This window comes from Rousettus aegyptiacus, unplaced genomic scaffold, assembly GCF_014176215.1.
Source record: "Rousettus aegyptiacus isolate mRouAeg1 unplaced genomic scaffold, mRouAeg1.p scaffold_m13_p_6, whole genome shotgun sequence".
NCBI classification, from domain to species: domain Eukaryota; kingdom Metazoa; phylum Chordata; class Mammalia; order Chiroptera; family Pteropodidae; genus Rousettus; species Rousettus aegyptiacus.
The window spans coordinates 5,160,546-5,188,259 of NW_023416309.1; the positions used below are offsets into that span (position 1 = coordinate 5,160,546).

The following is a 27,714-nucleotide window of genomic DNA, read 5'->3' on the forward strand; positions in this document are numbered from 1 at the left end:
TTTATCCCTGATCTTTGACCAGTGAGAGAAAGGCATTATAAACTGTTCTACAGATGGTAAACTGAAGTAGAGAGGGGTTAAATAAATTATCTTAGCTCACAAACCTAATTTATGCCAGGCCAAGGATTGATTCCAGGCTTGAATGACTACAGAGCCACATTCAACTTAAGGTCTGATCAAATTAAAGACTACGCTACATTTCAAAAAGGAAAAGAATTACACCACTGTACAGTACCTTCTTTTGTTTCTAACAGTACTTAAAGAATTTTAAAACCTGAATTTATAATATAAGCAAAAGAAGACATCACTTGGCACCAATTTTAAACATTTAAAAAAATAATAAACTTTAACAAAGTCAACATTTAATCCTTCTCAAGTGAGAACTAGAAATCATACCAAAAGTTAAAGTTCAAATAGCAGACATAAATATAATACTCATTTTTATGATAAAGTTAACGAAAAAAGATTTGGGGGAAAAAATTACACATATTATTCCAGTTAGTAGTACATATAACTTTACATGATTTTTGGTGCCACAAAAACCAGACTTAAAAAATATATATTTTTTGAGAAGACAAGGGGGGAACATTACGACTCAAAATTAATCAGAAGATAGAAAATTAGACCCACCTGCTCAAGTCACTTTTGCCATGGTGATGATAATGGTCAGGAAGGCTAAGGTGGTAATGTTCTTGTCCACTCCACCTCTGGGGTGGCCTTTTCCAAAATCCTTCCTGAGACTGCCGAACATTTCTGTCTGATCGATCAAAGCGGTTCATATTGTCACACTCCACTAGATAAATTCAAAAGCAAAACACTATAAACGTATACACATTCTATAAAAGTTAACTACTTATAACCTGATAATTAAATGCTGCTGAAAATATAAAAGTAATATTCTAAAAAGATAAGTCATTTGCATTATCTAATCACAAAACCAAGATTTCCATAAGAAAAATAACCAGTTCTTTTAGTAAAACTGAAGTTTATGTTATTCGAACTGAAGTAACTTTCATATTAAAGTCATTTGAAGTTCCACTGTTTTAAAACAAGCAAATTATATTTAAATCAACATTATACATTTTAAACACTAGTAATCAGTTTTAAGTGGTTTTCATCATTATTACTAGTTGGTTCTGAATTCAGAATGAAAATGATAAAAGATTTTAAGTCTAGTAGAGAACTCATTCCTAGAAATGAATGTCACAATTAATTTTCCCTGATTATAAGAAGCACAAATTAACTTTTTATCATGAACAAATCATAGTTTTTAAATTAAGCTCACAGTTTTAGAAAGTAAGCGGCTGAGATCTGCCAGCAGCAGGGCTTGTTCAAAAAGTCTAAAATGCCACTGAAAACAAAGCCAGGACTTTGCAGCAACAAATAGTACACTCCCCGAAATCTAAATGCCACAAAAACACGAAAAGAATCTCTTTGAAACACCCCAAGCTTCTCTTTCACTTACCCAAACACTTTTTCCTCACATATCTGAGCACTCACTAAGAGAGTTACTTTGTACAAGGGAGACATTGTGTCGCCTGCTGCCTACACAGACATAGTTGCACACAAGGCACTGACAAACAGGCCTTCCTTCCTGCTGGAGTCCCAGCCCTCCCTGTGGGAAGCAAGCCCAGTTTACCCTGTGACTCCATCTTCGCTCAGTGCTTACATAGCTACTGAGTTAGGACTGTTACTAAAAATACAACTCAACACTAACCCAGGCCAGGAAAAGTAAAGTTTTCTCTAGTCTGAGAATTATTACATGAGAAAGTTCAAACGCTGCATATTCAGAATTCCCTGTGATAAAAAAAACCTTTAGAAATCAATGTAATCCCCAATTGAAAAAAAAAAAAGCTCACTATTTAAATGATTGTTTTCACTTAACCTAAAATGTGAATTTGAAATATGAAGTGTTTCATATTATAGTACACCAGATAAAAAACAAACTTCCCCACTCAAAAGAAAAGATAATGTAGTTAAAATATAGATGCTCAGTTCTCATATACACTGAATTCACTGTGAGATATCTCTTCTAAATGCATAATAATTTAAACAGGTTTTAAAAGACACTGAAATTTTGTTTAAATTTATTAGAGGAGGCAATTTTGGGGAAACACTGTACATTTTACACTGTTTTTAAAAAAACTTTTAATGAAAAAAATTTGTAAGCCTTACCATTTGAAATTATTTTAAACAATTTCTTGTCATCTTATCGAGATAAGTTAAGATCTATATTTTAGAGTTCAATTATAGAAAACCTGGCTGTTAGGTAGAGGCATAGTAACCATTATACCCCCAAAAATATTATGAGTAGCAAATGAGATTGCAAAAGAAAATAAATTTAAAAATAATCCTAAAAAGGCTTAAAACTGATTTTAGTTCACATTTCTAGTATACTCATAGATTCTGTTAAGTTCCTTAAGTATTTCTACATGGCATTAAAATGCTACTTCAGTATGAACAACTCTATATAGCTGAGGGAAAATCTATATCCACTTTTAAATGATCTGAATCAATATTTTTTTCTTAATTCAGGCAGATAAATTCTACTCACTCCCCAAACAAGAAATTCTGTCATAATAAGAACTTGGTACGTAATTAAGATAACACAGTGCACACAGAATAACAAGAAGCAAACAAACCAGGCAAACAGGCCAGGAGATGGAGTAAAATATTGAAGGAAATTACAATGCAGAAATTAATGTGCTGCTTTTGTGTTTGCTAAAGGTTGCTGGTACTACACACAGCCTTCAAGTTAAAGAAACTTTATTGAAATATAAACTCAAACACGAGCAAAATTGTGAATAAGCACCAGAAACGAACATTTGTCATGACCATAAAAGACTACTGGTAGAAAATGAGACAGAGAAAACTTACTCCTCAGAGGTATGACTGCTCCAAAAGATTCTGTAGGAAAGGTTTTGCTTATACTCCTACCTGAGGGTTCAATCAATTATGTGTTTATATATTTTAAAATGTTACTAAGGAGATAATGTGAAATAACATTAATGGTGGTTTCTTAGCAAAGGTTAAGGGTTCTCTGACAGAATTTTAAAAATATAGAAAATGAAAAGCAAATAAAATTACAAGATGGAGATAAAATCAGTTTCCAGAGCCAATGGAGGAACAGGACAAATAAGACTTAAGAAAGGAAATAAATCTCTCTGAATATGTAATACTTAGATGGGGCACACCTAAAAGCATCTTAGTCTGAAAAAGTTGTAACCAATATGCTGATTAAAACTACGCATCAGATTTGGTTCTATGAGTTTAGGACTAGAGAATAAAGGCCTAAAAAAGGTTGCCAGCTCGAAACATAAAAGGTAGCAGATTTTAGTATGCTTTTTAAAATTATTATTATTATTATTATTATTATTATTATTATTATGAGTAGGAGACAAAAAGATAATACCAGGATTTCACCATCTGGAGAGAGAAAGTGGATCTAACATAGCTGACCAAAAGGTAGAGGATGTGGGGATGCCTATGTCTAAAATTCAACATACCCATTTCTTCTGATTTGATAAAGGAACAAAATATGACACCAAAAGTTACCTAGATGATTTCTCTGGTACCTTGTCCTAAGAAGGCAATGGATGACACAGGTTAACTAACAACTGGCTATGAACATAGCAGGAAGAAATTACACATCACAAATCCTGGAAAAAAATGTGTTTTGCTGGAGATTTTGCAATCTAATCAGGAAAGTTTTTAACTGAAATTGTCTTGAAAGAAGAAAAACTTGTGTTAAAAACAAAAAACAAAAAAACAAAAAAAAAAGAACTTGTTATTACTAAACATAATAGTACAAAAAATATAAATAAATTTCCACAAGAAAATACAGTAAAGCAGTCAAGGACAATACTACTAACCTCACAGGACTATACTGTAATATAAAGTTTAGCAAAAATGTGGCCTTTGGAAAAATATCATGAAATAACTACAATTTAATAGGCACCATAACTTGGTGGGGTCAAATTCAGGAAGTAAACAAACATCTTTTCAACACAAAAAGGTTCAAAACCAGAGCAGAGGAAACAGCACATATAAGGTATCAATTATAGAAATTTCATAAAAGAGTATTGTACTAAAAATGTGCCAAATGCTAAAATTTAATCTATATACAATGAGTGATCATTAGAAATTCTTCAGCAAGAGAATAAAGCAATACAACTGTGCTTTTGATAGAACAAAACTGTTTATTTAAGAGACACTAGAACAAAACCAGAACAAATCTCAAATACCCAATGATCCAACAAAATACATACAGATTCCAAAATTGTTTCCTTAAGAGATTTCCTAAGGTAAAAGAAAAATATAAAACAATTAAAACAATTTATGTTTCACATCCCCTTCAAACTGCAATTCAAACCTAAAGTCCTTTCTCCTCTTCCCTCATTCCATGCTCCTCTATTTCTCTCCACCCAATATCTCCCTTTGACCTTTCCCCTAACCAAGCTGGCCAGAAACTTTGAAAGCTCAGTTTCTCTTAAAGTTACACCTCCTTCAAAGGAGGGAAAACCCCTGAAGGTTGATGAGGATTTTTTGACCTATTTCAGGGAACAAGGGTGAAAGGGAGAGGGAGTCAGAGTGACTTTACTGCTTCTGCTATTTTCTTAAATTCTTTCAGCTTACAATATTCAATTTAGGGTAGTGTATCCTGAACTCAATTGCACAGAAAACCAGAAGAGGTTAGAAAAGGCCTCTCAGAGGCTGCCAACAAAGTCTTTTCTGTGAACATAGATTTGGCTCTTATTCAGTTCTATAAGTAAAGGAAAGATAAATCCACTGCAGGCTTCAAGGATAGACTAATGCTATTAGACAACACTCAGGAATAGATTCTGAAAGAGAAATAACCCTATCTTTCTACTCACTTTTGGTGAAAGATCTTAAGGCAGAAATACTAGAAACAGCCTTATTGCCAGACTTATATAGTACTTGGAGAGAACCTTAGAAAAAGGCAGAGTAAGACTTAGAATAAAATGATGTTTTTCATTATAACAACTAGATGACTCTACTACAGTCAAACACTGGAAGAAGGGAGTCTCAACTTATTTATAAATACTGTAAATAACAGAGCATTTGAAAAATAAGTGTTTTATAGTGCATTAAGAAATAAAAAAGATAAAGTAAGTGATTAATAAAAGTGTTCTGAGTAGAGAATCAAGCACCCAATTTCTGGTTAACCCTTAAAACTCAAAAGATAAATTTCTCTAAATATTAAAAGACAACCTTGCAAGTGAATTATTGATACAGATACTACAATACCAACCTTGAACCCTACTACTATTACATAACCTCCCCCTAACTATCACTAAACTACTCGGGTATGGATATTTCCAACATCCTAGCCCATAACTGTGCAAGAAACATTTGACCAACAAACACTCTTTCCTCCTCTACACTACCACACATGTTGGCTTAATAGGTAATGATTTACCAAACAAATGCGATTTCCAGATAAATATTCTCCTCAGGGCATCTTCCTCAAAATCATAGAAGAGTCCCCTATTCATAAGGAAGTCATAGGAAACTTGAGTCCAAACTGAAGATCTCAATGAGGTGCCAGTCTTCTTATTGGCCAAAATTCTAATGACAACAGCAGAATTAGTGGGCTAAACCCATCAAGGTTCAGAGTGAGCCATCTAAAAACTCTACCCAAATTTGCATAACAATCTCAAAAACCAGAATCTAAAGGAAACTAAAACCAGTAGTTGAAAGTATATCAAAAGATTCCTTAAACCTTTTAACATTCCTACTCTCTCAATCAAAAACTTCAGTGGGTGGGTTCAGGAACTCAGAGCTCTAAAAAGCCTAAGTCATTCCCTACTTCCCAGCAGTACCAAACCTAAATATTAGTTTTATCTTTGGTGCCCTGGAGGAAACATATTTAGATGCATGCTCTGCTTTCCTCGGTGTCCATTAGTTCAAAATAGTCAATAGTTGTTTGCCTTCTACGAAAATCTGTAATATACGTGGGATGTATCTCAGGAATTCCCTCAACTTTTCAGAAGTCTCCAACCATGACCTCAAACACTTTAAATTTCCCTTTGATTCTACTTTTATCTAATATGTGGATAACTTATTATATTCTAAAGATGAAGCAGGCTCTAAGACTGACTCTATTTCTCTACTTCCTATTTTAGCTCAGAAAGGGTACAAGGTTTCTAAAGAGAAGTGGTTACAAATTTGTCAAAGTAAAATGCATTATTTAGGATGTGATTTACTCCAAGGAGGTAAATCTCTCTCATTCCTTACTAGCAGCCCTTAAAACTTCACATTAAGTCTCCTGGATCATGAAGTCTCATTATTTTTCTCTCCTATAATTTTCAATGCTTTATGATTTTCCTTTGTGTTCCACAATATTTTTCTACTTGATCTTTCGAGCCACTAATTCAGATTTCAATACCAGCTATGCTTTCTGTCATCTACTGAACTGTTCTGTGGCGAAATCTTTAATAGATGCAGAAAGCATTGTGCTGCAATTGACTCTAAGTGCTCTCATTTTTATTCCTTGGGCCATTCTAATTCTGGGAGTTCTATTGTTTTCTCTGTTCCTTCTCAGTGATTTTTCTTCCTCAGTTGACTGGAACTCAGTTCTAGTTGCTGGAGTACCCCAAGTGACAGCAGAACTACACGAAGGTGCAACAGTCTCTCCCCCAGTGGTAGAGCAGATAGTGTTCTCAGCTCTTCACTCTCTGCTTCAATAGAATTATACATCCAATGTGTTTTGGTGCTGAGCTTTTCACTGTGAAAATAGTGTACCTCTCAGTTCCACTGGTGTAGAATTAACAGTGTGCTGGTTCTACATGAAGACATTATAAAATACATGCATATTTCTGCTCACCCTGTTGTCCTTCTGCCATCTGCAATGACAGCAACCTGCTTCAAGTAGTCCTGATCTCAGAATGAAGAAAAAAGTAGACATGAACTCAATCCTATAGCCTAAGCTGACCCAGCTAATTCAGAGATCCATGAATGAGAAAAATAAACCTCCATTTTAAAAGACATTGAGATTTTGAGATTGTTACAGAGCATCCTGGCAGTAGGCAAAAGAAAAGAAAAAGCCTTATAGATACAACAAATATGAAAAGCAGTACCTCACATGACACATTAAAAACAAACACAATACCCTCTTGGAAATATCCTTGCATTTTTCTAGCATTATGTATAAAAAAGACTTCACCACCCTTTTTAGTTCATCCCTGGTCTCTGGGAGGCTGAGAAACCAAACAAATGTTGACTAAAAGGGAATTCACAGATCTCTGGAACCATACCTCTTCTTAAGAGGAGCCCTATTTTAAACCTTGTCCCGGGGGCTTTCTTAGGCTGGTCTCTGGTTCTTGACCAGTCCTTAAGATAGAAAATCCTACAAATGCTTTTCAGTGGGGACAAGAGCAACCAGGCCTCTCTTGCATAAGGATTATCTAAAGTCCTACTCTAGCAGTTACTGGGATCCACAGAAGACAGACTGAATTTGGGAGTAAAAAAGATAAAATGATTCATTCACCATTTTCCCAGAGTTTATCTTCTTAAAATATTTATCAAATAAATGAGTTTTACTGGTTTCACAAGTCAAATGATATTCGGTTTTCTACATGTATTTATTCTTAGAATCAAAATGAGACAAAGGGAGAAAAAATTACATATGTATATAGGACAAGAGGTCAAATCCTGTCTACCATTTACTTTGTGGTACAGGTTTACAATATTTGGATCATACAGAATTATATTTAAGACCTACAAAATCAGGTTTTAGACATTTAAATGAATTTGCGATGAACCTATTTAACCTCACTTAAGATAGATTTTCAGTCTGAACAGGCTTCCTCCATCATCACTGGGAAGTTTATAAATAACACATATCAAGTATGTTTCTGGAGGTTCAATATTGTCACTACTTACCATTTTCAAGAGGTGCATCCTCAGGGAGATCCACATCAAGCATAAGGTCATCATCCTCAAGGTCACATGATTCAAGATTATTCAGAATATCCTGTGAATAAAAGCAGTAAAAAATGCTATAACCTAGCTTAAGGATGTATGTAATCATTAATTCCAAAAATATGACTAAATGATAATCTGAATCCACTCAATGTTTGTCTTGTAAGAATAGATTTTAGAAATAAAATTACTTAAATAAAAGACGATTCAACTGGTTTACCTGATCAAGCTATTTGTGTAACATCCTTCTGTGTCTTCCACCTCACCAGATTTTTATTTTATTTTGAAAAACGTACACAGTGCTCACTATCTACAAGATATTGCTGTAAGCACCTTACAAAATTAAATATTTATTTAACCTTCAATATAACCCTATGGTTTCATGACTAATGCAATTCCCATATTTTATGTGATGAAATTAATGCAGAGAGCCTAAATAACTGGTAAAAATAGGATATGAACACAAGTGGTCTACCTCCTGAGTCCATGTATTTAACAACTTCCCTGATAACATGAATAATCAAAAATAGTAAAGAATCTCCTAAAATTTATTTGTTTGGTGTGGGAGGTTGTGTTTTACCATCTCTAGGGATTGAACAACTTATGTAAAAATAACCCAAAAAATGCTTTTACAATGTGATTATTCTATTCTTTCCTAAGAATTTATGACTTAGAACTAAACAAATCCAGAAAATGTAATGTATAAGTATGGTTACTGCAGCATTGTTCAGAATGGCAAAAAATGAGAAATAGCCTAAATGTTCAAGAATAGAAAAATGATTAAACAAAAAGTATGATATACTCAACAGAATATCATGTTATTTTAAAAAGATAAAAATATATTTATGGACATGGAAAGATGTTAGGGCAAAACAAAAAACTGGGTTGTTTCTAATCTTTTGCTCTTAAAAAGAGTATTTCAATAAATATTTATTTCAAAAGTAAATTGAAATAAATGGATCTTGACTGTGTATCAAGTTGATAGCATAACACTCAGAGAAAAACTATTTCAAGTGAGGGAAAAAATCTTCAACCTGTTTTCAGTGATTACGAATATGGATGGTAATACAGTTATTAGTCTGAGATCGTTGTTTATACATGGGTATAAATGAAAGAAGTTGTATTGGTGTGTGTAGATTCTCACCTTAGGAATAAAGAAATTAAAATGTAAAAAATAATGAAATTAAATAAAAACTATGTTTTTTAACATAAGTGCAAAATATCAGTATGACACAAGATATTTTACATCTTAAAAGAAAAAATAAATTCCTTCTACTGAAAAATCCTAGATGACAATTGAAAAAAAAAATAGGTCTCTATTACTACATGTACAGGATTATCCATTTTACCAAAAAAAAAAAAAATTATAATATGCATAGAAAAAAGCTGGAAGGAAACCAAACACTGGTTAACTCTCTATTTTAGAATTATGAGTTTTTCTTCTTATTTTGTTTAGAGTACCTGTATTTTCTCATTTTCTACAATAAGCATTATGATTGATGTAATTTTACCTCTCAAAATCATATCCTCTATAAAAACATTTGACTGTGTATATATGAGTATATATGAAACAAAATGATGCTAGGTGTCCCAGGCCAGATCTGACAACTAAGGACACAGCAAAGAATCAAAGATACTAGAACTTCATTTTCTAAGTCCTGAGCAGGGTTTGCTAAGACTCACCAATCGGCAAAAGGAGCACTACTACCACTGTCCATCCAAAAGGTGTTCAACTTCTAATAACTAACTCTTTGTGCAGTTTTCTGTTTCATTTATAATAAAAGTTTTAAAAAGCAGTCTTAAGGAATGGAAATGAGCCTGTTCTAATGAATGTAAAAGTGAGGGAATAATATCGTTTTGAAAAGTTACTTTAAAAAAAAAACAGTGGAAAAGGAAGGGGAATGCAGTTAGCAATAGTTACAGAGGAGGGAAAACAATCCATATGTCTCAAGTTAATGCTCATCAAAAAATCATTACATATGTCGTTTCAGAAATTTATTCAGTAACATGGAAAGAAGCTCTATAAAATGGGAGTGGGGGGAGACCAACTACATATGCATGCATGACTCCATCTCTGATGCTGAAAACACATTTAAATATTTGGATGACTACAAACCAAAGAATTGTTATAATTTCCCATTATGTGAGATAATATGTACTTATGTTCTTCATATCTATTTTTTCTGTAATAAGGATATAGTACTTTTATAATAAGCAAAATTTAATGTTGGAAAAAGTCTACCTCCCTTGGCATCAACAGAGAAGTTCAAACCACACAAATCTAACCTGTTAATAAGAATCCTCAACCCAGCCTATCCCCTAACCACAATGAAAGCCAGAGCTACCTGCCCCTTCTACATTCTGTACTGGTTTGGGTACCTTCCTTGCTCTCCTAGAAAATCTCATTATATGAGTAATAAATCTTTTCACACTCTCTTGGAACATGTGCAGCACCACTGTTCTTGACATCTGAACAAATGTGGCAGGAAGGGAGTTGACCCTGCCTCTTCATGTGGCAACCATGAGACACATTTACAATAATTCGATAGAGATAAAAATCAATATATGCAAGGCACAATTCTGGGAACAGGTTATACTCAAGTAAAAAGACAATCCTTAACTTTTTTGAGAGTTTAACTAAACTACTCCAAGATACTGCTGCATCGGCATCCATTTTGCTCGGCCAAGCAGCCTGCAGAGACCTTGAACTCAAACTAGCCCTTCCTATGAGCACATGCCTAGATAATAGCCCTGGAGTCACAAGTAAATAGAAGTTCCTATTATGACTTCCCCAGCAGCTCTTGCAAGCAACAGTGTCCCCCAACTCCCAAAGCCTTCTCCTGTGCAGCCTTTGGATGAGAACTCCTAGCTGACCAAAATCAATCCTGCTCTTTTTGTTTTGAATTTACCCACCCAGCCTTAGCCCAGGAACGCCAAACACTCCAGCCACAAACCCGAATAAAAGCACATGCAGCCTCTGTCTGCACCTGTATTGCCCTTTGAGGTATGCTATGTACTTCCCTAAGTAGCCCCTCAAGGTGTGCCATGTATTTCCTCTAGGACTTGTAATAAACTTCTCTATTTCAATTTCCCTTGCGGTCTATTGTTAAAGTGGAGGTCACCAACCAACATCCCTGAGCTCTACTTAACAAATGTTAATTTAAGAAAGTCACAACAACCCTCCAAGGCTGTCTCCCACGGACAATTCCTTTACAATATGGTAACTGCTCAAGTACCATGAGAGCACATAGATGGACATCTAAGTTTGGCAAATCAGAGACAACCTAAAACAAAGCCAAGTCAGAGACAATGGAAAGAAAAAGCAAATGTGGCCTCCAGAACATGAAGAGAATACCTCTGCATAAAGTATAAAGCATTACCTATTCCAGGTGTTGGCAAAACTTTTTAAAGGATGGGAAGTAAGTACTTTAGACTGCAGGCCTACAGACAAAATTAAGTATATGATGTAGGTACTTATCTAACCATTTAAAGAGTAACCACTTGGAATGTAGAAAACACATTTATAGTTTGCAAGCTGTGAAAAAACAGGTGGTTGGTCAGATTTGGCTTACAGGACATAGTTTGCTGACATGCTCTATTCAAGTAACTGCGAGTGGCTCATTAACACTGAATGTGTGCTCCTCCCCTACCAAGTTCATATACTGAAGCCCTAAACCCCAATATAAAAATATCAGGAGGCAGGGCCTTTAGGAGGTAATTAGGTTTAGACAAGGTCATGACAGTAAGGACCCCATGATGAGACTATGTCTTTATAAGAAGAGATCAGAGCACACCTTCTCGCCAGGCCACCTGAGGATACGCTGATAAGGCAGCTGTCTGCAAAAAAGAAAGAGGGCCCTACAAGAAAATGAATCTGCCAGCACCTTGATCTTAGAGTTCCAGCCTCCAGGACTGTGAGAAATAAATGTCTATTGGTTAAGCCACTCAGTTTACATATTTTGTTACAGTAGCCCATGCTAAGACAATACTCGAACACAGTGTATGAGGGGAAGAGAAAAGTATATCTATATCATGAACAACCATTTTGCCATATTAGAGTTTGGACTTTATTTCAATGACAAGGGGTATGACTGAGGAGTTTCAAGAAGTGACAAATTCAGATTTGCATTAAGGAAATAGTATTCTGACTGCAGTGCAGAGAATAAACTTAAGTGGGAAAGAAAAACCAGTTTTGTGGCTGTTGCAGAAATCATATGACATATGATGGTGGCCTGATATTAATCAATGTCATAAGACATAATGAGAAGTCAGGCTCTATAGAATCAAAGTTAACTGAGAAATAAGAAGGGAGCCATGAATGACTCCTTGATTCCTGCCTTGAGAAACAGATGGATGATTCCTAGCCACTAAAATAAAGTATAAAAAAAGAAGACCAGATCTGGTAGGAGATAAAAGAATTAATACCTATTTTTAAAACCTGATATTTTGACATGCTTGCTGCATCTTCAGGAAGACATGTCCAGCAGATAACTGAATATAGAGGGCTGTGGAGGTTGGCAAAGAGATTTGTGGTGTGAGGAGTCATCACCATAAAGAAGACAACCGAAAGATATTCAATAGTGAGTATGACAAGAGAAACAGTGCAGAGTGAGAAGACTGAACTCTATTTTATGTCAGACAATCTTTCTCCTATTCATATTTACAGGTCTCTGTTTCTCTAATATCAGATTTTGAGAAGAGTTATAACAGAGATATGAAAAGACCTTTCAGTAAGTGACCAGAAAAAGAGAGAAGGAAAACAATTAATCTAATAGTTTTTTTCTTCACCAGTCATCTGCACAGTCTAAGAACGGCATTATTATAGGGGAAAAAAGGAAGCCATGCAGCAAGGGGATTGGTTAACATAGGAAAGACTTTCTGTTCCATGTTTGTTGTGGCAGGTTCTCTAACTGGCAAGCCTATAGTGGTTGGGAGTCAACATCCACATTCACTTGTTTTAACTGGGAGACCATCTAGCACGACCATTAGATGGGTGTATGATAATGTAAACTTAAATCTCACTGGCTTCCAGAGTCTCCCACAAGACTCACTGGAATTAAAACTCTGCAGACACATTAGTAGAATTGCCACAGAGCTCCCTTGGCCACTGAGAATGTTTTCCATTTAAAGAGAGTGAACTACAAGATGTTGGGCCAGTTTTTCCTTCAAGAACTTTTTTTCACTAATAAACTGGAGAAAGTCTAAATGTTTTCGACAAATGAATGGCACAATCATTAGTTTTAATTATCATGTAGTAAAATTCATTTTTCCTTGTCATATAGTTTATGAATTGTTAAATAGACAACAGTTGTATAAACAACAACTCAATCAGGACACAGAAGTTTCTTCACTCAAAAACATTCCATTGTACTATCCAGTTATAGTCACATCCTCCACCCACCCACAACCCCTGGCAAACAATGTTCTGTTGTCCATCTCCATCGTTTTATCTTTAACAATGTCATATAAATGGAATCACATAGTATGTAACCCATTGCATGGATATATTACAGTTTGTGTATCCATTTATTCACTGAAGGACATTTTGGCTTTTCCAGTTTTTAGCTACTTAAATAAAGCTACTATGAGCATTCATGTACAGGTTTTTGTGTGACTATAAGCTTTCATTTCTCTAGGATAAATACCTAGGAGTGAGATTGCTGGGTGATGAAGTCAGTACATGTTTAATTTTATAAGAAACTGCTAAACCATTTCCTAGAGTTGCTTTACAGTTTGCATTCTCAACATCAATGAGACTGGATTTTCTATGTCCCTCCCCAGCTTGACTATAGACTTCAAGATAGCAGACCTTAATCCTAATTTGGGACCCTGGTCCCTGGTTCCAAAGAGTTGCAGTAGAGACCTTATTCTACCCTAACCTGTCTGGGTTACCTGAATAACTGAAACAAAGATCTTGTCTTTGTTTTGCCTAACCTGGAATCCATGCAGGTCAGAAAAGCATCAGGTATTACTCAAATACACTTTAAGGCAAACAAAAATCCACAATCACCATAGGCCAAAATATGACAGTTGAAACGTATGCTGAGAGCTTGAGAGAAAAGGTTGGAGAGAGAGCTTTTAGGAAAATTAGGTAATTCAAAAGTGTCATGTATACTGAGGAATTTAGAAAGCCACAAAAATGACTGAGGTAAAATGCATTGAGTAAAGACCTTAATTCAACTCTGGCTGATTTCTAAGCTCAGAATACATAGCAAGTGAAGGCTAAGATATAGTGTAAATGGTCAGGCTAAGCATTGAAGGAGAACCCCAACAGCAAGTATGCAAAGACAATGAGAGGTTTTCTTTAAATTTTGACTGAGATTTTTTTAATTCTCCTTTTTATTTCTTTGTTCTTTCTCAGCCTGCCTCTCTCCTTCTTTCTCTTCTCTTCCTCCCTCTTCCTCTCATTCTCCTCTCCCTTCTTCTCTTCTTTCTTTTTTCGGCTTCTGGCATTCAAGAAAATCTCTGTATAAAATACTACATACACACATAAAGTAACTCTGCCTTCATAAACCACACACAATAAGAAGACTTACAAAAGTAGTTTAGAAAAGTCACTAAAAAGCAAACAGCTGTGGCATATAGCAAATGACAAAAACAAACCCTAAGGACAGTGAACATGATTTCCAGTGTTGCCACATTAAAATATTCAAAACGTCCAGTTTTCAACAAAAGCTTAGGGGCATGCAAAGACAATATCATCCACTCACAGAAAAAAAAAAGTATTAACCGAAATGATCCCTGAGGAAGCCCAAGCACTGAACTTAATAGACAAAGACTTTAATCAACTGTGTTAAATGTGCTCCAAGAGCTAAAGAAAACCACAGGCAAAGGATATCTAACCAAGTACAGAATATCAGTGAAGAGTAGAACATAAAGGGAGGGAAAAAAAAGAAATTCTAGAGGTGAAAGGATAACAACTTAAATGAAAACTCACTAAACCGCTGGCTATAAATCCAAAATAATTGAAAGCACGATCTCAAAGAGATATTTACACATGCATATTCACTGCAGTATTATTCACAAGTCATGAGGTAAAAATCTAAATATCCATCAACAAATGAATAAATAAATAAAATGTGGTATATCCATATACTGGAAGAAGAAAAGAAGAAAAGCCTGTCACAGTTAACGAAATGGATAAACCTTGAGGACATTATGCTAAATGAAAAAGGCCAGTCAAATACTGTATGAGTGCACTTAAATGAAGTACCTAGAGTAGTGAAACTCAAAGTACAATGGTGGCTGCCGGGGTTGGGGGTAGAGGGAAAAGGATTTTGTTTACAAATATAGTTTCAGTTACACATGATAAAAAAAAAAAAATAGTAGTAGAGATCTGTTACACAAAATATGGACATAATTCTACTAAACTGTATACTTTAAAATGGCTAAGATGGTAAATTGTATGTAATTTTTTTTACTACAATTTAAATTTAGAAAGAAAGGAAAATTAACTGAAAATTCTTAAGAAATGAGGAATTATACAGTTGTAACTTACATTTATTTCATACCTACCTGATTCTAGGTACTATGGTAAGCATGCCTATTACTCTATTACTTCATTTGGTCTTCATGGGGAAAAAAATAACTAGAGAGTTTCAATAGCAGATTTCAGCATGGAGAAGAAAGAATCAGCAAATCTGGAGATTGGTCAATTTTAAATATTCAGGCTGATAAGAAAGAAAAAAAATGAAGAAAAATAAAAAGCTCAAGAAACTTCTAGGACACATAACACAGTCCAACATATGTATGATGAGAAATTCAAGAGGAAGAGAGAATAAAAATTAAGAATATATGAAAAAAGATGGATGAGAAATTCTCAAATTAAAAAAAAAAAAACATGAATTGACATATTAAAGTGGCAAAATGAATTACAAAAAGGATAAATGCAGATAACCACACCAAGACACATTATTTTCAAATTGTCAGAAGCCAAATCAAAGTGAAAATACTTTAAGCAGCAAGAGAGAAGCAATGTATTATTACATGCAAGGGATCCACAGTAAGATTAAAAGCCAATTTCTCATCACAAAGCATGAGGTCAGAGGCTGTGGAATGGCATAAAGTGCTGAAAGAAAAAACTCAACCAAGAATTCAATGTCTAGGAGAACTATCCTTCAAAAATAAAGAAGAAATTAAGAAATAACAAGATTAAAAACAAACAAAAAAAACCAAAGCATTTGTAACTAGTAAGTGTGCCTTATTAAAAAATGCTAAGGGGAATCCTTCAGGCAGAAATAAATGAACAACAGAAAAAAACTTGAAGCCATAACAAACCACCCCCACCAAAAAAACAACAACAACAACAACAAAAAAAGCCCTCCAGAACTACTTGATAATAATAAAACCTAGTATAATTGTACTTTTGGTTTATAACTTTTTTATTCCTATATGATTTAAAAGACAAATCCATGCTAATGAGCATATAATGTATTAAGATATAATTTGTGTGATAATAACATAAAGGGAACACCATTACATAGAAGCAGTTTTTGTTTCCTACTAAAGCTAAACTGGTATTAATTCAAACTAGGCTGATATAAATTTAGGATTTTCGGTGTAATTTCCAGATGACCAAAAATAAAACATTTTAGATATACATAAAAAGGAGATTAGAAGAGAATCAAAATGGTACATTACAGATAAAATGGATTAAACACAAAAGAGCAATTATTGAGAAAATGAGAAATAAGAAAAGTATAAAACATACAGAAAACAAACAGTAAAATGATATAATTAAGTCATTCCTTATTAGTGACCACTGTAAACATAAGTGGATAGTAACGAAAAGACAGAGTGGCTACTCTAGTATTAGACAAAATACTTCAGTCAAAAACTGTTACAAGAGACAAAGAATATTATGTATTGATAAGAAGTGAATTAAGAAGATATAACAATTATAGACACATATGCATCAATTAACAGAGCAAGTTACAAAAAACAAATACTGGCAAATTTGAAGGGAGAAATAGAGTTCTGTGACAACATATAAAAAGTCAATACCACATTTTCAATAATAGAATACTGGACAGAAGATCATTATGAAAACAGAGGACTTGAACAATACCATAAATCAACTTGACCTGAAAGATATACAAATATATAATGAAAATTCATTAAACAAAAGCAGAATACACATTTTTCTTATATGTACATGGAGTATTATTCAAGATATACTATATGTTATTCACAGAATGATTCTCAATAATTTTAAAAAGACAAAAATCATAGGAAGAATATTCTTGGTCCAAACATAATGAAATTATAAATCATAACAGAAAGACATCTGGAAAATGCACATATGTGGAAATTGAATAACATATTCTTAAACGACCAATAAATCAAAGGAACAAATCACAAGAGAAATTAGAAAACTTAAAAAAACACACACACAACATACCAAAACTTATACAATGTAGCAAAAACAGTGCTCAGGTAAAATTTATAACAGCATATGCCTATGTTAAAAGAGAAGAAAAATCTAGAAATCAATAACCTAACTTTACAGCTTATATATCTAGACCAGTAGCAGCTTCTCCAAAGCTAGAAGAAGAAAAAAAATAAAGATTTGTGCAGGAAAAAAATAGAATATAGAAAAAAGAGAGTAAAGCAATTTGGTTTTTCAAAAAGAACAAAAGAACAAAACTGACAAATCTTTAGCTATACTAACAAAGAAACACACTCACACACATACATACAAGTAACTAAAATCATAGGGGAAACGGGACATTACTACCAACCTTACTGAGAAAAAAAAGATTTTAAGAGAATACTATGAACAACAGTACACAAATTAATTAAGGTAAATGGACAAATTTCTAGAAGCATAAAAATAACCAAAATAACAACAACAAAAAAAATACAGAAAATCTTAACTAATAACAAGAGTCACAATCAATCAGTATTCAAGTATCTCCCAATAAAGAACACTACTAAATCAGATGGTTTAATTGGTGAGCTCTATCAAACATTTAAGAAAGAATTTAACACCAGTCTTTTCCAAGCTCATTAAGAAAAGAAGGGAGGAGGAAGGAGAGGAAGAGGAAGAGGAAGAGGAAGAGGAAGAGGAAGAGGAAGAAGAAGAAGAAGGAGAAGAAGAAGAAGAAGAAGAAGAAGAAGGAGAAGGAGAAGGAGAAGGAGAAGAAGAAAAGAAAGAAAAAGAACACTTCCTACCTCATTCTTTAAGCCCAGAATTAACCTGATAAGAAAGCCAGACAAAAACCTACAAAACTAAGACCAATATCCTTATGAACACAAATGTAAAAACACCAATAAATACAAGCAAATTCAATCAATCAGCATATCAAAAAAATTAAAGACCAAAAAAAAAGTGGGACTTATCCCAAGAGTGCAATAGTTCAATATATGAAAATCAATCAATGGAATACACCCCATTAAGAAAAAAAAAAACACATCATCATGTCAACTGATACAGAAAAAGCATGAGATAAAACTGAACATCCTTTCACAATAAAAATACTCAAAAACTAGGAATACAATGGAACCTTCTAAACATGATAAAGGGCATTTATGAAAAACCCACACCTAACATATTCGATAGTGAAGGAAGTTTTTCCCTGAACCAGGAACAAAACAAGCATGTATTCTTTCATCATTGCTATTCAAAAAAGTACTAAAAGTTCTAGCAGAATAATTGCATGAGAAATTGAAATAAAGGCAAATGAATAGGAAAGAAAGTAAAACTGTATCTTTTCACAGATGACATCATCCTAGAGAAAGAGAAAAGCCCGAGGAATCCACAAAAGAACTACTAGAGCTAATAATACATTCAGCAGAGTTGAAGGGTAAAATACCAACACTTAAAAATCAGCTGTTTTTTTTCCTATATGCCAAAGAAACAATCCAAAAAGGAAATGAAAAAAACTATTCTATTTACAATAGCATTCAAAAGAATAAAATACATTTGACCCTTGAACAACACAGGTTTAAACTGTGTGAGTCCACTTATACATGGGTTTTAAAAATCTGTAAGTGGACCCACACAGTTCATATCCATGTTGTTCATGAGTCAACTGTAATTTTGATCTGCAGTTGGGAATCTGTATATGAAGAGGGTTGACTTAATTTTTACATGGATTTTGGACTGTGAAGGTGGCTGACACCCTTAAACTCCATGTTGTTCAAGGGTCAACTGTACCTAGAATAAATTTAACAAAGGAGGTAAAAGACTTATACACTGAAAACTACAAAACATTGCTGAAACTAAAGAAGACCTAGCTAAATAGAAAGACATTTTGTGTTCATAGATTAGAAGAATTAATAATATTAAGATGGCTACTATCCAAAACGATCTATATTTTCAATGTAATCTTTTTCAAAATTTGAATGGCCTTTGCTGCAGAAATGACAAAGTTGATCCTAAAATTCACATGGAAGTGTAAGGGGCTCCAAATACCAAAAATAGTATTGAAAAAGAACAAGAAATTTGGAAGAACTCACACTTCTTGATTTTAAAACTTACCTTTGCGTCAAGTATTCAAAACCACAGATTACTAAACTAATTAAAATAATGTGCTACTGGCAAAAGGACAGATATACTAATCAAAAAATCACAATTGAGGGAACAGAAATAAATGTATACATCTATGACTAACTGATTTTTTTCCCCAAGGGTGCCAATATTCATTCAATAAGAATCGTCTCTTCAAGAGCTGAGAGGTGGATAGCCACATGCAAAATAATGAAGTTGGACTCTTATGTCGCACTATATACAAAAACGTGACCTAAACATGAAAACTAAAACCATAAAACTTTTATAAGATAACATAAGGGTAAATCTTTTTGACTGGATTTGGTAATGAATTCTTAGATATGACATCAATGAAAGAAAAAATAAATTAGACATCAAAATTAAAAACTTTGTATCAAAGGATATTATCATAAAAGTGAAAGGACAACCACAGAATGGGAAAAATATTTGCAATTCATATATATCTGATAAGTCTATTATCCAGAATATATAAAATCACAAACTACCAATAAAAAAAATGTACAAAGGACTTGAATAGACATTTCTCTGAAAAAGATATACGAATAGTCAACAAGCATATGAAAAGATGCCCAACATCATCGTTTATCTGGAAAATGTAAATCAGAACTACAATAAAATACCACTTAACATCCAGTAGAATGGCTATTAAAAAAAAAAAAAAAACATAAACCAGAAAACCACAAATGATGTCAAAGATGTAAAGAAACTGGAGGCCTTATAGGTTGCTGGCAAGAATATAAATGCTATGGAAAACAGTTTGGTGGTTTCTCAAAAAGTTAAACACAGAATTACCACCTAACTCAACAATTTCACTCCAAGGTATATACTCCTCAAAAGTTTAAATCAGGTACACAAACAAATGCATAAACACACGTGTTCATAGCAGCACTATCCACAATAGCCAAAAGGAAGACAATGGATGAATGGAATATACATTGATAAAATATCATTCAGTTTTAAACAGGAATGAACTACCACATACATACTACAATATGGATAAAACTCAAAACCATTATAAGTAAAAGAAGCCAGACACAGAGATCACATATCCGTAAGATTTCATTCATACGAACTATCCAAAATAGGTAAATCCATACAAAAATCAAATTGGTGGTTTCCAGAGGTTGGAGAGGGGTGGAAGAAGAGTAACTACTTAATGGGTTTGAGATTTACTTTGGGGTGATGAAAATGTTTTGCCTCTAGGCAGAGGTAGCGGTTGCACAATATTGCAAATGTACTTAATGAAATGTTAACTTTAAAATGGTTAATTTTATGTTATGTGAATTTCACCCTCTCCTCAAAAAAGTGCTTTTGAAAAAAACTGCTCAAATATCTTAGAAAATTAAGTGCACATTTAACCTTTGATCCACTAACACAATTCTATGTATCTATCCCCAAAATACAAAATGACAAGAATGTTTACCAATGAATTATTTATAATAGCAAAAGCATAATGAATATGCTTCGACACTGAGGGAAGTAAATAATATAAATACACACACACGTACACATACATTTGCTTACTTTTCTTTAAAAAATGTAATAAAAAATAAATTTTAGAAATTTGAACAAAAATTTACATCTTCATGCCCTTTCCCCTACTTGGCCTGTGCAATATGCTCTTTCTTACATAATATATATGACTATTATTTGGATGTCTGAGTTGCTTCCAACCTTCTACAATTACAAATAGTGCTAAAATGAATCTCTAAAAATCAAAAGTAAAATGATATACACAAACCCAACTGTATGTCGACTTCAGGGATAATCATTCAGAGAGAAACAATTTCAAGTGAAGAAAATTATTTTTTTAAATCCTAAAGTTATTTTCAGTAATTATATTGTTGGTGGTGAAATTATTCTGAGACCTTCATAAAACAATAATCCCATCAACCCTTGCATTCCTAATAGTAGCCTCCTTAAGACTTTACCAAGAGGTTTGGTTTTACAATACTAAGTATAACATAATAGCTTCTTCCATGAAACACTCAGATAAAGGAGACCAATCACTTCACATAAAGCCTGTTTAAATATTCCAATTTTCAGCTGAACTTTTACCTTAATCCCATCAACCCATGCATTACTATATCCTTCCAGTCTAAAAGTGGCCCCAATTAGGCCATCGACAGGTTTTGATACCAAAGCACATGGTACTCCTGTGTCAAGAAAGGTCTCTTCTATACCTGGTGACCACTTTTACCATTTGTATACATAAGACCTTAAATCTGCAGAGGGGAAGAGGTAAGAGCCAAGGAACCATGGCCCTTCTGTTAATCTTCATCTTGACTAATCTGAACCATTGTTCCAGATGACTCTAGGTCATGTTTCTTATTTTCATCTTTGCCTTTCAGCTTCTTAAATTCCTCCAAACTGGGATAAATAGAGTTGTTTGGGGCTCTTTAATTCTTTGGAACCAAGACTGGCTCCCACTGGTACACTTGATCTTAAATAGTGCTACAATAACACCTTTACTTCACCTTCATCAATGTCCAATATAGTCATCCCATTTCTTAAAAAACAACAATCCCTAATGGGATGAATCCTTCCCTTTCTGTCTTTCCCCTTTCAACAGACTCTAATTTTTTTTTTTTTTAAGCATCTTTAATATCTACAAGGAAAACTATGGCAGCAAATCTGACAAGGTTTCTCAGTTACCTGGTTTTACAGCAGTATGGTTACATGGGGTGCCCATGTAAAAGAGTATCCCCCCCTTAATCAGACCAGTTAACATGACCTGGTTAAGGGGCATGTTCATAGATGAATATCCCAATCATCATAAAGCCAATCTAGCATGTCTTGCCATAGAGTGTACAACCACTTTATCTGGGGTGTTCCACACAGCATTTATAGGAGAAAGAGTCCCCTCTTCTCAGGTAAACAAACTTTACAGTAGCTTTTATCCAGTCCACCAAGCTACCTGCTCCCTTAAGAATACCCTGCTGTATAATGACATCTGTGATTCTTCTACAGTGAACTGTGAGTCCTGTATCATCTCAAACATTCTCTCCTATTCTGCAGCACTTAAAACCAAAAGTTTTGTGACTAAATCAGTCATTCTCACAATTCATTTTAGTATAGGGTCTTCAGCGAACTGATGATACCCAATCCACAAAATGAGACCACTCCTTGGCACTATAATCCCTCATTTCAGTAGTTTCTTGGTTTTGCCCTCTCCCCAGATAGACTACTTTTTTGGCAATCAAAGTCTGTTGTCCTAGAATAATCTTTCCCACTGCAGGTGGCCTTAATGCTATTAGTTATAGCTCAGACTGACTGAAATCTAAGCTTGGCCCAGCACCAGAATCAGCCCCAGCACTCTCTATTACTTTCATTTTAGCTATTACACATAATAACCACCAAGGAATTATATGTTTAGTTTGTTTTTTATTATTCTGAATTTCCTTATGTATCCAGTGAGCTATCTCATTGGGAGTTGGATCTACCACTATTTCTAAATCCCATTCTATAAGTTTTATCTTTAGTAATGAATCACAGCACAGATGCAGTTTCTTATCATGAGTGACTAGATAACCACCCAAGAATCAAAAATTCCTCATCCTTTGCCCTTTCATATTTTCTCTTCCCAAACTACATGTTTCAGTGAGCCAGGGTTGATATAGCAAATTCCACTTTTTATGACAACTACAATTACTTTTGACACGAACCATCCAGAGTTTGGACAAACTTCACAAGTTACAGACACAATGTTTATCTGACCTTAATTCAGATACCACCAGCCAAAGCTCAGGGGTTACCATGCCCTGCATTTCTAACAAACTGCCTACAAATTCAGAGATTCCCACTACTCCCTTGGGTTCAATCATTCACAATAACCACTCACAGAACTCAGGAAATAGACTTTATGATTGTAGTTTTATTATAGCAAAAAGAAAGATATAAATCATGACCAGCCAAAAGAAGAGACACACAGGGCAAGGTTTGAGATGGGCCCAAATAGGCAGCTTCCACGTTCTCTTCCTGTGAAGTCAGAATAGGTCATCTCCTTGGCACACTGAGGAGTAACAATATGCACAGACTATTGTTAACTCTAAGTGCTCACCTGGGATTCAGTGTCCGGAGTTTTTATTAGTTTCATCACATAAGAAGGTTGACTGAATCATTGGCCACATGATACAGCCTACTATTTCCTCTGCTCCCTAAAGGTCAGACTAATATCACATGACTAAACACTCTAATCCTCTAATTACAAATCTAGTTTTTCTTGTGTGGATTGTGAATTACTCCCAGCCTGAGCCACCTCATTAACATAAAATATAAGGGCTACCATAGACAAAAATACTCTTATTGCTTGGGAAATTCCGAAAATGTACAGGTTCCCACTCAGGAACTGGAGACAAATGCAGCTAAATTCCTTATTACACAATATAAGACTTACTGTAAGACACAAGACAATAATCAAGATGGCATGTTACTGGTGAAAAAACAGACACTTAGATTGACAGAACAGAACAGAGTTCAGAAGTAAACGCACACAAATACATTCAACTGATTCTGACAAAGGAACACAGGCAATTCAATGAAGAAAAAAAAATAGTCTTTTCAACAAATCATGTTGGAATTCTTAAGACAAACTTACAGTTGACTCTTGAGCAGGATGAGTTTGAACTGTGTAAGTCCACTTATATGAGGATTTTTTTCAATAGAAACTGTCCATGTATTTTCTCTTCCTTATGATTTCCTTAACATTTTCCTTAGTTTATTTTATTCTGAGAACACAATATATACAAATAATGTACCAAATAGGTGTTAATCAACTGTTTATATTACCAATACAGCTTCTGAGTCAACAGTGGACTATTAGTAGTTAAGTTTTGGGGGAGTCGAAGGTAATAATGCAGATTTTCAACTGTGTGGGGTGTCAGTGCCCTGACCCCCTCAAAATTCAAGAGTCAACTGTATATACAAAAAATTAACCCAAACGCAGATGTTATACAAAAATTAACTCAAAATGGATCACAGAACAAAATGTAAAATACAAGACTGTAAAACTTCTTGAAGAAAAAAAGTAGAAAAACACATGACCTTGGGATTGCTGATGATTTTTTAACTACACCAATAACAGGATCTGGGAAAGAAAAAATTGATAAATTGTAATTTATTAAAACTTCTACCCTGTGAGAGACACTTTTAAGAGAATGAGAGGCCAAGGCGTGGACTGGGAGAAAATATTTACAAATTGCATATCGGATAAAAGACTTATATCCAAAACATATAAAGAACTCTCTTAAAATTCAACAAAAAGATAACAAATCAATTTTAAAATAAACAAAAGACCTAAAGTGATACTTTATCAATGACATATACATGACAAATGAGCATATGGAAAGATGCTCAATATCACTTGTCATTAGGAAATGACAAATTTAAAACAACGAGTACCATTGTATACCTATGAGAATGCCTGAAATCCAAATACTGATAAAGATTCAATTGTCAGTGAGGATACAGGGAAACTGATATTCTCACTTACTGCTAGTGGGCATGCAAAATGATACAGCTACTTTGCAAAACAGTTTGGCAGTTTCTTACAATGCTAAACATAGTCTTACCATATGATTAAGCAATCTCATTTTTTGGTATTTTCTCAAATTAGTTAAAAACATCTATCTACAGAAATACCTGCATGTAAATACTTATGGAAGCTTTATTCATAATGGCCAAAAACTGCAAGCAACCAACATGTCTTCTGATAGCTAAATGGATAAACAAACTGTGGTACATCCATATAATATAATATTATTCATCAATTAAAAAATGAGATATCAAGCTACAAAAAGACATAGATGAATATTAAAAATGAAAGAAGCTAGTATGTAAAAGCTATATGCTATATGATTTCAATTATATAACATGCTTGAAAAGACAACACTATAGAAGTAGTCTACTGATCAGTGTTTTCCAGGGGTTCGCTGGGGGGAAAGATAAATAGATGAAATATAAGAAATATTTTAGGATGACAAAACTATTCTTTATATTATGTAATAGTGAATATAAGACATTAAGCATTTGTCAATATCCGCTAAACCCTACAGCACAAAGCGTAAACTAAACCTAAAAGCATGCAAAATTTAAAAAATTCTTTTAGGAGGTTAGGGTCTTTGGAAGTTTAAATGTGACAAAAGTTTAAATGTATTACAAATATATGAAACCACCTCACTGAAGTGGGTGAGGGTGATAAAGTAGTGACCTAAGTAACTCTGAAAATGAATGGAATCTACAAGACTGAAGCAAAGGAACTCTAAATGAGCACTGTACTCTACAAGATAATGATGTTTCCTATGGGGATCAAATGAACAATTCTGAAATGACTATACATGTATTCTAGAATTGCAATTAAGTAAACAGATGGCTGCTGGTAAGAAACAAATTTCTTACTGAGTGAGTGGGAGGTTAAAAACAAGCCCAGGGAAGAAGCAAGAATGATGAATGTAGTAATGGATCAGAGTTGGAGACATCAGTATATAAATTCATGTCAAGCTTAAAATACAGGTGGTTACATACAGAAATATTTATAGATATATGTATACACATACACACAGGGTTAATATCCACACCTGTCCTGCTCTTTCAACTGACAGCAACTAGAAGCACATCTCACATCCAAATTTTGGTTTCTAATATCATTCTCCAATGAAGGGAGCCAGAAGAAATAGCTGAATCTATGACTGAGGCAGGAAATATACAAGATGAGCCTGAAGCATCCAGTAGTGTCAGAAAGAAAAAAAGAAGTGCTCAAAAACAAAATAATAACAACAACAACAAAACGATAGGTTTATAGATAAGAACCAAAAATATAAAATATATAAGCCCATACTGACATAAAGAAATGAGGGAGGGGAGGGGAGGGGAGGGGAGGGGAGGGGAAGGGAAGGGAGGGGAGGGGAGGGGAAGGGAAGGGAGGGGAGGGGAGGGGAGGGGAAGAAAATAAAAAAGAGAAGAGCAGAGCAAAGTGAAGCAAAGCAATGAAAGGAAACAAATCCTTTCAGTCTCCCAGTAGAAATCCAAATTTATGAGATACTCCAACCTTGGTAGAGTATAACTAGCCACTCCTTAAATATAAACTGCTTATAGTAATTTTTTCCAAAGAATAGAGTATGAAAAGAGAGAAAAAAGAACAACTTTATTGTGGTGAACCTGACAAACAAAACATTATCTCAAATCAAATGATGACGGTTAAGATCACGTGGTAAGTCATATTAATAGTATGTACCCTAGTTATGACAAAATGAGAATGCATTTTACCTCTGTGGTTTTACTTCCCCCAGTCTAATCATAAGAAAATCATAAGACAAATCTCAGTTGGGCAATTTTCTACAAAAAACTTGACTAGTATTTCTCAAAACTGCCAAGGCCCTCAAAAGCACGGAAAGTCTGTGAAACTGTCACAATCAAGAGGAGTCTAAGGAGACATGACTACTGTTATACTGTACTTCGAATGGGATCCTGGAACAGAAAAAGGAGGGGAAAACTGATAATATCTGAATAATATGGACTTTAAGTAATAAAATATCAATGTTGTTTCATTAATGAGGCAAAAATGTACCATATTAATGTAATAGCAAAGAATAGGGGAAACTAAATGCACAGTATACAGAAACTCTCTATACTATCTTCGTAATAATTTTATAAATCTTAAATTGCTCTAAGAGTTTACTCAGAAAGTGAACATTTAATGGGTTAAGGATATTAAGATATTACTATTAATTTTTTACAGGTACAATAATAAAATTATAATTATGTGTTACCAACAGCACTTACCTATTAGGAGGACATTTAGGAACATCTACATACAAGTACACATTTACATATAAATATTTTATATGACATTTAAATCATAATCATGTCTAGGCCTTGCTCAAATTAATCCCAGTGAGGGAAAGAAATGGGTGAATAGGAATATAAATGAGTCAAGGCCATAATTTTATCACTGTTTAAGTAATTAGTATAATGAACCCCCATGACTCTTTCTCTAGGTTTGAGTATGTTTAAAAATTTTCCGTAGAGTTAACTGCCTAGTCTAAAAACTTAACAGAAAGGGTCAGAAAATAAACTCTAGGAAATCTGTCAAAAAGACAAAGGACAAAGAAAAATAAAGTCAAAGAACAAAGGTTAAAAGAATGAACAGAAAATAGGAGAGAAAAGAGGCTTGTATGAGATATAATAACCAATTATCAGAAGTTCTACAAAAATGGCACAGAAACAATGGAGGGGATAAAATTAAAAAAAAAAAACTTGCA

The 27,714-nt window shown here is 34.0% G+C and overlaps 1 protein-coding gene across 12 annotated transcripts in view; it reads right to left on the bottom strand.

Annotated features, from left to right (window-relative positions):
* CCSER2 (coiled-coil serine rich protein 2) overlaps positions 1-27,714 on the bottom strand; it is a 170,037-nt gene that overhangs the window by 84,200 nt on the left and 58,123 nt on the right. For 9 of the 12 annotated variants that reach the window (XM_016130168.2, XM_016130166.2, XM_016130167.2 and 6 more), the window contains 2 exons: positions 7,906-7,996; positions 631-793 (listed from right to left, as the gene is read on the bottom strand). In XM_016130168.2, coding sequence (XP_015985654.1) covers positions 631-793; positions 7,906-7,996 — 254 coding nt within the window. Of the gene's footprint in view, positions 1-630; positions 794-1,465; positions 3,321-7,905; positions 7,997-27,714 lie in introns of those variants that run through there. The other 3 variants (XM_016130170.2, XM_016130176.2, XM_016130178.2) reach the window with 3 other exon arrangements.